The sequence below is a fragment of the Falco punctatus genome (assembly GCF_963210335.1).
Source record: "Falco punctatus genome assembly, chromosome: 6".
Classification (NCBI taxonomy): domain Eukaryota; kingdom Metazoa; phylum Chordata; class Aves; order Falconiformes; family Falconidae; genus Falco; species Falco punctatus.
Genome location: NC_137585.1, coordinates 28,083,470 through 28,095,522, shown reverse-complemented (window position 1 = coordinate 28,095,522; position 12,053 = coordinate 28,083,470). Strand labels below are relative to the sequence as shown.

Genomic DNA, 12,053 nt, shown 5'->3' with positions numbered 1-12,053 from the left:
GCCTCCGTCTATGTATTTACCTGAACACATGAACAATAGAGTATTTAGCAAGCAGTGTATCAAGTTGCTGTTGCTTAGCTCCATTTTAAAAACAGCACAGTCCTGCCCTTATGGTAGGCAAAGACCTCTGTATTCTCTCCATGGTCATGAACGTGTTCTTTTCCACTGTTTCATGTTTTAAAATCTGACTGTATTTCAGTGTCCTATTCTTTTGATCACTAAATTCTGTGACCTTTAAATGGATGGTTGATACCAAGGCTGTGAAATGCCCTACAAGTCGTTTCTTTCTTCCAACGTGGGGAAGAGCCTAGTGGTAGGGAGGAAAGCATTTTTTTCCAGACCTGGCTAGCTCACTTGTTCTAGAGGATACTAGCACATCTTGGAAGGTTAATGCATTCTGTTACTGGTTTTGTAGATAGAGGTGTAAATTTGCCCACACTGAATTGGAATTTGGTCTTGTAAGATGTATTTTCAAAATTTTTGGAAGTGACCTTGTGCATTTTATGTACCACTTTCATATAATAAGCCATATATATTGGAGGGGATCTCTGGAGGTCCTTTGGTCCAACTGCTTGCTTTGAAAGCAGGGCCAGCTTAGAGCAAGTTGCTCAGGGACTTGTCCAGTCACATTTTACTGTCTCAAAGGGTGGCAAGTCCCCACCATCTATGGGCAACCTGTTCCCATACTAGGCCACTCTTGTGGTAAAAACAAATGAATAGCATTCTTAGTGCCTCATTGGAATTTCCCTTGTTGCAGCTTGCATTTGATGCCTCTTTTAGAAGACTCTGACATCATCTTCACTATGCAAGATAGTTGAGGACTGCAATAGGATTCCCTCTTTATTCTTGTCTTCTTAAATCTGAACAAACCCAGCTTTCCGTGCCTCTCCTGATACATCATGTGCTCCAGCATGCTTATTATAGATAGCTGTGGTCTTTCTCTGGGCTTGCTTCTGTACACCCAAAGTATTTATTTCAGAGCCACAAACTGTATGCTGTGCTCAGCTATGGCCTTGCAGGCACTGAATAGAGGGCAAGAACCACTCTCTTGACCTTCTACCTCCAGTCCTTGTTAACGTAGAACCAGATCTGGTTGGCTGCCTTTGCTGCAGGGGCACATCGCTGACTGAGATTTGACTTGTTCATCAGGTCCCCCAAGTCTTTTCTGCAAAGCTGCTTTCTAATGTATACATGGGCTTTTCCTCTCCCAGATGCAAGGCATTGTCCTGGGATCATCTTTTAGTATTTGTCGTAGGATATTCTCTCCAGATGAATCTGATTCACTTTTTAAGGTTAGTTTTGTAAGAGCAAGGATGATCTTTTTCCCACTACTGAGCAGAGCAGTCTTACTTCAGGATGTGGAAGCAGACCAAGTCAGTGCTTTGCTTGCCAGGAATAGAAATGAGAACAGCACGGATGCTCGAATCTAATAATGTCAGGGCTTTTTACCAGTTTATTAATTCAACTCTGATGCTTTTTTTCTATGCAAATATTTGGTGTTTTTCTTCCTTTTTCCTTAGATCTCTGCCCAGGAAAGCAGAAGAAAAAAGAAAGAATACATGGACAGTCTGGAAAAAAAGTAAGCCAACCTCCTTCCTGTTTCAGGCCGGCCAATAGCACTAGTTCTGGACTGGGAAGGGATCCAGCTGTTGATGCTGAGACTGTTTTGTGCACAGAGTGCCAGCTGCCATCTCGTGGTTATGACTGAGAAAAGGCCCTTCTGGCTTCTGCTTCTGCATGTGCTGGGTGCTACGTTCGTTACACCACCATGTTGCTAACACGCTGACAAAGACTTTAAACCTTAAATAAGGCAAGACCCATCTGCTATTGGCCTCTGCCTCACGCAACTCTGTTCGCCTAGTGGGTAGGCAGTGTCCATGGAAAGGTGGATTCACAGTGAATATATTCTGTCTTCTAGAGCAGATGGAGACAGAAGTAGAAAGTGGGTGAGTCAGGACTGCCTGGGAAAATAAGCAGGACTCGGGAAAACAGCACGTGACCCATTGACTTCCCTTAGCAAGGAGGAGTCAAACTCCCAGTTAGTGATTTATGTCTCAAATAAATCTTCCTTCCAAGAGACAAGTTTTCTAGTGCATTTATCTTGTGCACTTCACCAGATGGATCTGTTAAACCCCTTGTACCATCTTTGGTGATATCCTTGATGTGATTTCCTTTTTGTCTTCTTATCTCTTTATAGTTGAGACTCACTTTCTCAGAGTTACTGTTATGAAGTTGCACCCTCTGCATCCAGATACCAAAAATATTTCCCTTTACCTTTTTCCTTCTCGAAGCTATTCCAGGTGGTCATGTTTGTCTACTTGGGAGTCCCATATTTTTACTTGGACCTTTTATGTGGCATGTTATATGCTAATCTGCTTTAGTTTTGGGGGTTTCCAGGGAAAGCGTGGAAATGAGAACTCTCTTGGGAATTAACCTCCCGGCTTATTAGCCTCCATAAACTTGAAATTCGAGGACCTTATTTCGAAAGCATGGCATTTGCCAAATTGCACAAAATAGTTGCTAACAACATAAATATAGTGTGTTCTGTAACTTTTAAAGTATCTGTCCCATGGCCAAATGCGCAGAGAAAATCTGAGCAGGGTCTTTGCTGTTGCTATTTTGAGGGGCAAAAAGTAGTTACAACCCATCCTAAATGAGCTGCTCCTACTGGGATGTAGTTGAGCACTGTAAGCAGGTGGTCTGCAGCTAGTAGTAGTATCTTTTGCAATGTCTTTTACAGTAAGTATGATTAAAGACTATTACTGAAGTTAGTCGTTGTAACTTTCCATTAAATGTAGGTAAGATCATAGAGCTCTCTGTGAAAGCAAGCTTGGTTTGTTTAACAATCTCTATAATAAATGACTGATTTTTTACATTTCTCTTTCTGTCCTTGTACTGTCTCCAGAGTTGAGACCTGTTCAAACGAAAATAGCGAGCTGCGTAAGAAGGTTGAAGTCCTGGAGAATACTAACAGGTAAGGTATGAAGGGAATAAAACAAAAGTGTAGCATGATATTACAGTGAAAAGTGAAAATCTGGAAGTTAGGACATGAGTTGAAATGTAAACAATAGCTATAGCCGATGTGGTTAATGTCACAGAAAGATGAGGAAGGCCAGTTATTGTGATTACAGTGTGGTATAAAGCATGAAGACTTTCATGTCAGGTCTTAAACTGTCTCCCTAGCCTGTGGTGTGCTTGAGAAACCTTTTAGCACCCTTCTTAAGAGTTCTTCTACTGTCCAAGAAAACATAATTAATGATATATAACAAAGAAAAGGCTACAGCCCAACTCTCAAGATTGTCTTTATTTAGTGCAAGATGGTTTTGACAGGAGACCTTGACCTGGAACATGACACTTCTAGAAATCACAGTGCTGAAGCTCAAGAACCATTATTAGTTCCTTCTGGACTACTAAATATCATTGCAATTATTGTGTACCCTTCTAACCATCTCACACCCTGGAATATCCTTCATTTGGAGGGGGGAAATCAACTTCTTGTTAACTTCTGAAGAAATGGGTGACTCCGTGGTGGCTTTCTCAAAGGACAGATGGCAGAAAATGTTGAATAGCTGAGCTTCTAATTGGATGTTAGCTGAGAGTGGAGTGTCAGTCATCGGTTATGCTCAGCGTGTTCTCTAGTGATGGTGAATTCCGATGAGGGACTAGATATGACTTCTAGTTAGAGGTGTTTGTAGTGATGGTTAAACATTACCACTGAACATGATGGTAGCATGGAAGTGTGGGAGGAGACTGGGTTTTGAAGATAAGACCCATGATCGTGGAAGACGGCCCTAGAGCTTGTCTGGCAGCCAATATATTGCGAATTGAGTGGCATGTTGTTTCTGATCTCCGGATTCGATCTCTAATTTCATGGAGCCAGACCCTGTAACAGTGTAATTTGCTGGAGAGTGTCTCCCACACACTGCTCATGCACGAAGACATCTGCTGCTTGTTTGAAGAGAGCCAAGCCATTTCTGTGCCTCTTGTATCTTCCTCCGGGGTTTTACATAAGACCCAGGAATTGTTCTGTATGTATGGAGTAGGGTTTTCTCTCCCAGGATCTGTCCCAGGAGATGCTGAAGCCAGCTGCTCTAAGGAAAGGTGCAGCTGTGGATGGAACACTCAGACAACATTTTGTCAAGCCTGGAGTTGTTCTCCCCAGTTCAGCTAAATTTGGCCAGCTGTTTTCATCTCTGAGTTGTTGCAGATGTGGTCATGAGAATAGCTTTGTTAGTATTGTCCATCCTTTTAGACAGGACTTCTAGCATCTTCTCTATTATTTGTTGATCTTAGTTCTCTCATGCTAAATGTTCTAAAAATATTTAGCTAAGTGATATTATCTCCAAATCCTTTATACTTTAGGCATGTGGAACGAGTTGCATTGTTTTCTTCCCTCGGCAATAACATTGATATTGATTTCTAATCTGCAGAGAAGCAGATGTTCCTGACCCTCTGCACAGAAATTCTTGTAATTCATTAATTCATGGCAATACTGTTTTGGCTATTTAGATATAAACTATATCTAAAATCTGCTGAAGCTTCAAATTGAAGTACTGAGAGATTTGTAAATTCATCAAGCCTGAATTATATAACAACCTCAAAGAGCCGCTTTTCTTATTTAGTGTATAATTGTGCAACTATGTAATTCAGAGAATGGTTCCAGGCCCTTGTTTAATGTATATTATCCATTTCCTATGATGAATTCAAAATGTCTGGTTTCCTCATTAGTATTTGCACAGAACCTTGATATGGCATCCAGAGACTGTTCAAATGTTTCAGAACTTGTCTTCACAGCGTCCTATAGCTGGTACTTCCATCTCCTATGTACAGTCAAGAATCAAAGTTCAGAGCAGTGATGGTCAAAATTATGCAGTGTCAGTTTATTCTTGGGTGCCCAAATTTATATGTTAGGACTTTATTTCTCAAAGCACCTAGCATACAGTCATACACATGTGCATCTTATTTAACATGCCCAAAGCAGAGCCCCGGTGGACTTCAGCTGCAACTTTGAGTGTTTGATGCAGTAAAAAATGAAGATGTTGTTGAAGGTATTATCTAAAAGTAGATCTGCAAACATTAGAGCTGTTCTTTTGCTGTGAAAAACTGTAATAAGAGTGGAAGAGTGGTAACAGGAAAATAAGAGCTGTGATTACATGAGGAAATGTTAATGCATTCAAGTGTAGATGAAGACAAAGTTGTTTTTTTACCTTGTTGGAAAACTGGGCTATAGTTCCTTACCTAAAAGTTCACACACATCTATGTACTCTCAGTCAGCATCTTGATTTTATAGTCTGGCTGGAGTTGAGAGGAACTGAAGGGCAATTTCCAAAGCATACAACTATTGAACAGCAGTTTCCTTTCAGTATGTGCAATCAGTTTTTTAGAACATGTCATTCTATATATAGAACACATTTGCACAGGTACGTACCTAAGACTTCAGGAGAACCCTGCTTGCATTACAAAATCTGGCTCCAAACCATGGAAACACTAAAATATCTTCTCTTAAAATGTTCCTACATTATTTTCAGCAGCATGAAAAAATTTAGAAGAATCTTCCCTGAGAGCCTATCTTAGCTTGAAATTCTGGATCTGAAAAGATGTCATGTAAAAGTTGCAAGTGTGGTCAAAAAATTTGCATCCAGAAGCATCTCCCTTGACATTCATGCATCTTAAAAGGCAAGGCAGGAAGCTGGGGACTGAGGTGCAGAGGAGTTTTTAATTCTTATTATTCTGAGTGGGTGACTGCAGCATTTTCGGCAGCTTTGGTATTAGAACACTAGCATATGTTTCCTCTCCTAATTTATGTGACTCAATCCCTTAAAAGAAAGCCGTCCAAGTTCCTTTCTAGGCAGTTTTCTCAAAACTAAGGAAGCACATTATTACATGCATACCTGTTACGTCTTGTAGCCACAAGTGAGCCAGGCTGTCATTGGTTCGAGTAGCATCTGAACATGTGGGGCACGACACTGCTGTCTTAGAAAGCAAAGGGTGTGAGAAGAAGCTGGCACCAAGAGTTGAACTGACTTGTCCCAGTCACCAAGAAGGCTTGATCCACTCACGTTTTGTCCCTGGGACCCAGGGGAGAAACTGCCAGTGATCTAGGGGACTGAATGTGCTTTCTGACACCAGCATTGTCTAGCTGAGAGTCATAGCTATTTGGGCTTAAAGACAGTAGTGAAACATCTGGTGCTGTGTGTGACATAAGAGAAGTACTTTTGCTTTTCACTTCTGTTGAGTCTGTATTTATAAACATATTGACAATCACTTTCCCTGGGTAAATGACAGACATAGGATCCAATTGGCATATTGTTGAGAGTGTTACACATGGACAGTACATGCAAGTAACTGCTAGAGTTGCTGCATTGGAGTAATGACTAGCAGGTTGTGTAGAACTCCACTCTGACAGGCACCTTAAAGTATTTATAAATACAACTGGGATGTTCTTCCATTTCTCATGTTCCTGCTCAACCTATTATTATGACTCCCAGTCATCTAAAGATCAAATTGTGTATCAGTCTTACCCACCAAGGGTTTATCAGCACCAAAGCTGCCAGGCTTCACTGATTTGCTTGACTTTTCTGTTATTGAGGCTGGTGAAGTAATTTACCAAGTCATTTTCAAGGAGTGAAGGACCTGGATTTAAGCAATGAGGTATCTTGCACTTCATTTCAGGCCACCCTTATAACAGATGACAAAGCATGGCAGCCCGGGAGTGACTCCTTCTTTTCAAAGCAGCAGGACAGTGTTTTTAATGCTGAAACATCTTTGATGAAAAATTGTTCGATTTTTTTCTTTGCAATTCAAATGAGGAAAGATTGTGGACTTTTTTCTGCTTTGGGGTATTTTGGTCTTTCAGCAAAAACCTTACTTTGAGATTTGCTCTCTTTCCTACAAATAAGACAGGCAGAGAAGGCATCTGTGTGTAGAGTTGGAAGACAGGATAATTTTTCTCTGTCCTTATCAAAATCAGGTGTTGTTTCTTACAAAGTAGATAAAGTCTCTGAAAAGTCTTGATCAAAATAAACAGTGTTTGGTGTCCCCTAGAAACTGTCTTTTTTTGTTTAAATTTATATTGGATTTTAAACTTAAACACTGAAGTGAGGGAGCATTCCAGGTAGCTAGATCCTGGAGTGACAAATTTTCTCTCCTTAATCAAAGTGTCACTGGAAGCAGAGGGAAAGCCTTGACTTGTTCCTTACTTTGGTCACGGAAGGGGCTCTTCTGAAGATGAATATGTGAATGTGCATACGAAAACAAGACATCATAGGCGGAGTGAATTTGCTGGCAGTGTGTGGAAGGGAGAGCAGGAGTCTTCAGTCACTTTACAGCTTTCCTATGAGGTGCTTCCATTGGCAGAGAAAAGCGTGAAAGCACGTTCACACCTCCTACGGAGGTGACCCTCTAATTGAATATCACTGGGAAATGTGTCAGACACAGTGAAAATAATCCCTGTGGGTGCAAACCCCCTTATGCACGCTGCCTTGGGATTGCATTTCCTCCTGTTAGGACTTAGCCATAGGCTGTGTGTTTCACTAAAAGCATTTGTGGCCTTCCTGCTGCTATGTAGAGGGAGCATCTTAGTTTGACTGAAGTACCTGTCCTGCTGAGCAGAGAGCTGCTCCTTTTCCCTCTTAGTCCAGATTACGCCTGCAGCCATCCAGTAGCAACGAAGGCAGCTTTTGCGTGGGAAAACAGATCTTTTGACCTCAGAATCCAGTCTTCTGCCATGCCAGGTTCAAATAGAGAATAAGAGCACCAAGGAGTGCCCTATTTTGGCAGTAGCAGAGTAAGCTGGTATCATCTCTGAACAAGCTTGTTTCTTGCCCTCGCCTCGGCTTTTGCTCTTAGTTTGAAAATGCACCTGTAGCCTCATGACTCCCAACACTGAGTCCTTGTCTGTTGAAAAGACAGTAGCTCTGCTCAAACATACAAATTACTGGGGGGAGAAAGAGGTTTTCTATGAAGGCAGTTGGTAAATAAGATGGGGGATGAATCTTCCTCTGTATATAGGAGACCTCAGGATACGTGCCTAACTATACTTTCCAAAAAGAGAGTGTTTTGGAATCAGCTCTTTGAGACTACTCTGCCCAGCAGGTTTTATAAATTCGACACAAAAAGGCAGAGATGAGCAAAATGAGAATTGCCTCTTTTCTGTTGATTTCCCCACCAGCCATTAGCTGTTTTCTCACTGACGCCTCCACAAAAGTGGCAAGAGTGATCAGCATTTCAAGGCTGCTGCTGCTGCCAGCCCCGGAGCTGGGGAGGAGGAGAGCTCCTTCCTCCTCCCTCTGCAGAGCTGTTCTGTGTCGAGCCCAGTAACTCAGGCCCCAAACAGGAAAGATTTAGTCTTCTATAACAGCACAGAAACCACAAGGTTAATAAGGCATTGCTGTATAACATAGCTGGTGTCATATGGTGGGAATATTATATGCAGTAATTTCTATACTGGAAAATTATATATACCACATACACAAGTCTTTGTGAACCCTGTGCCATGTAGTGGATGTGAGGAGGAACTGGGGAAAGATGCAGAATTTCCCAGGGAATTAGGATGGTCTCATTTACGTGATGGACAGTGTTCTAATATCTTAATTTGCCTGTGGTGTCTCTAATAGTGAGTAAAGGACTGAATTAGACTAATCACTTTCTTTTTTTAAATACTGAGTTGCAGGATAAACCATGCTCTCAAGAGTATGCAAGACATCCTTCCTTAATAAGTTGAGAAGGATCTGCTGGCCCAGATACACCTGCTGTGAGCATGCCTTGTGCTCATTTCAGAAAGCATTCCTGAAGTCCTTGGAATCATTAAACCCTAATTAGCAATGAGCATTGATAATTAAAAAAATCTATAATAATAGGCAGACCAGTGTATATTGAGCTGTGAAGGCACCTCTGGGTCTGTCCTACAATAGCTTTTAGCCAACTTGATCTTAAAATAATCCTTCTAGTTTCTCTGACATCCTGACCTTGCTTCTTGCTTTAGCTTTTGATGTCAGAGCCTCCAAAGCTGTTGCCTCAAGTTTTGTGGGGGTTATCCTCCGCAGTAGATTGAGAGACTTACAGGAGAATTGAAAAGTAACATTGGAAACAAACAGCAAATTTAACATCTTGATACAAAATTGTACTATATTTGTGTTGAGGATGACAGACATTTGTGTTACTCCTCGTCTGTTAAAAAGCTTTAATGAAAACAAAATGAAAACTTCTGTGAAAATCCTATATCAATCATACTTTGATGTCATTTCCCATTTAAATTACTAGTATCCTGACAGTCATAATTGATGATACTGTAGAAGAAAATCAGCCAGAAAGACAGATGAGTATCATCCTGGTCAGGGAGTGTTGAATTCGACCACAAGAGAATTACGATTGTGGTTGGGACCTCTGGAATACACAGTCAGAGTAGTCACTTGAAGCATCTGTGATTTTTCTCAGCTCCTGGAGGATTTAGCAAATAGCAGTCAAATGTTTTATTTAATAAACGAATTTGAGAAGTGGAGTCTGTGCGTGTATCTGGCTTTGAGACCTTCTCTTTGAAAATGGTCCAGCATGTGGTCCAAACTGCTGTACAGCACGTTTTCAGAAAAAGGAGGTAGCTGTACCTCTACCACTACTTTGAGCAGTTACAAACTTGCTTCTGCACCTCTTCAAGGAATGGTGAAACTCCTGCTGAGTTCATGACACAGAATCAGGTTGATATGCATCTAGTCACTTGCATGTAGATCAGTTTCAGTTGTTTGTAAGCTTACCAGAATAATTTCTTCTAGAAACACTGAAAACAATTTTTACTTACAAGAGCTTTCTGAAAGTACTGAAGAAATCATTTTTCAGGACGTCAACTGAGGGAAAGACAAAAGAGGTTTTTGAAAGTTCTAGTGTTAATACATGTAAAAACTTTGTAAAATGGAAAACACTCCTCGCATCGAACTTCAAGGAGAAGACTTTTAACTATCTGTACTTTATATTAAATGCTGTGTTACTGCCAGGTGTGGAATTTGAAGCAAAAAACTATTTAACCAGCAAGCAGATTGGTGTGTGTGATGCTTGTCTGTTATCTTTGCTTTCCAGAACACTTCTGCAGCAGTTGCAGAGGCTCCAAGCCATGGTTGCTGGGAAAGTGTCCCGTTCGTGTAAGGCAGCTAGCACACAGACAGGGACCTGTCTTATGGTGAGTGTCCCTAATGTGAGGAATTACAGGGGAATGAGAATCTCTTTCCACTGCTCAAAGGCAGTTCTGCAAAGCCCCTCACTTGCAAATTCTCAGCTTGGGAATCTTCTCTTCATAATTTGGGAATTAATTCTGAGGTAGGTGAGACTCCTGGCTGATGAAGATTAATGGTGGTGGGAAGGCATTAAATTCTGGAGGAGACCGGCCCTGTCCTTTTGATTGGGTGCTGTGGTGATAAAAGCAGCACTGCTCCTCTGAGTGACCTGTTTTATTATTTCCTACAATATTGTATGTGAGAAATAATGTCTAGGATTGTAAAATGAAAACGAGGGTGACCTTTGATGCGCAGTTCTTTTGATACCAGTAAAAATAAACTTGCTTATCCAAATAAAAAGTCATATTTTACATAAGGCTGTAAATCTAACTCTGTCCTATTTCAGTAATAGTAGTCAGGATAAATAAACAGTTAGAATGAAACTTTTCCCTTTTCCCTCCTTACACTTATCCAGCAAGTTCCCTCTATACTAGTGCTATAAATTGATGGAAATTATTTTCAAGACTTAAGCTGTTCTCCTAGTCTGCTACCCTCTCTGCACTTTGAAGCAAGATTGGGGCCAGGAGCAGAAATAGCCTTGGAAATTCCTGAGAATATCTCTAACACACACGTGGCGGCTGTGTCTGCTTTTCAGTTCTGGAAGTAAGATGACAGGCCGGAATGGTGGCAGACGTTGAAAACAAACTCCGGTGTTGAAAATTGCCCTTTGAAGCACTGAATTGTTATTGTATATATGCCTTTGCTAAGAGGCGCTGTACGTAGTGATGAAAATAGCCTCAAATTACTTGTTTTGAAAAAAGTATTAGATCTGCGTTGTGTTGATTCTTAGTTTTGATGTGTGCATGTGGGTCAAGAGCTACTGCACTTACCTGTTTGGCATCTTCCCTTTGCCAGATGGTGGTGCTGTGTTTTGCAGTAGTTTTTGGCAGCTTCTCTCAGAGCTACGGGCCGTATCCTTCTGCTACAAAGATGGTGTTGCCCAGGCAGCATTCCTCATCAGAGTCCTACACAGACTCCATTGGTAAGTGACAACTATCCTAGTCTTGCTCCTTCCTTGGTTGTGCTTCGGCACTTGTCTTCCACCCACATCCCTAATCCCCTCCTCAAGCACCTCTGCTCCTTAGCCAGCCATTCCTTGATACACCTGTGTTTTTCAAAGGAGGATGGTTTGGCAAGGTATGCTGATGGTAGCAGGCTCCATAAACACAAGCAAAGCCTTTTCCTCACTAGTCTGCTTCTGTTTAAATCAGTTTTGTTTCTGTCTGTGGAATTAAAGCTAGTGGTCTGTAAAAAGTAGCAGTATTTCTACTTGGTAGCAAACATTCGTACTGTTAAAATAACCAACTGATATCAGCTGGTGTTTCCTTTGCCAGTGTCAACAAAGAGTCCAAGGACTGAGTGGGAAACTGTTAGCATTACATACTCATTGTGAACCAGTTGCTTTCAATGTATATTATGGAAGTGATTGTTTCACTTTGTTCTTGTTTTGTGAATAATTCAGAGCTTTTTGATCGCTGCCTGAACCACCACTGTGGTATCTTTCCTCAGCTATCAAATTACCAATTAATCACTATCAAGAGAAAAGACCTCTGCACCTTTAGTTCTGCTCTGACAGTTTCCATTTCCTAAAATGACCACGGCTGTTCTCTGAGCTGCCTGTTTCTCGTGTCTTTTTGCCTTGTCTTTGTATGCAGTGAGGTCAAGGAGTCTGCTAATTTATGAAGAGCCTCACCAGCTGGAGGAGTCGTCAAGCCCGATCTCCTTTGCAGATCGCAATGACAGGCAAGCAGACACTTCCAAGTACGCAGCACTGTCCCTGGAAGCCATGCC

General features: G+C 41.4%; 1 protein-coding gene across 1 annotated transcript in view; it reads left to right on the top strand.

Moving 5' to 3' along the window:
- CREB3L2 (cAMP responsive element binding protein 3 like 2) overlaps nucleotides 1-12,053 on the top strand; it is a gene marked incomplete at its 3' end in the record, with an annotated part of 80,115 nt that overhangs the window by 65,646 nt on the left and 2,416 nt on the right. Inside the window, exons 7-11 of the mRNA XM_080391619.1 lie at nucleotides 1,521-1,579; nucleotides 2,906-2,974; nucleotides 10,069-10,168; nucleotides 11,118-11,244; nucleotides 11,918-12,050. Of these exons, the coding sequence (XP_080247745.1) occupies nucleotides 1,521-1,579; nucleotides 2,906-2,974; nucleotides 10,069-10,168; nucleotides 11,118-11,244; nucleotides 11,918-12,050 (488 nt within the window). The remainder of the gene's footprint in view (nucleotides 1-1,520; nucleotides 1,580-2,905; nucleotides 2,975-10,068; nucleotides 10,169-11,117; nucleotides 11,245-11,917; nucleotides 12,051-12,053) is intronic.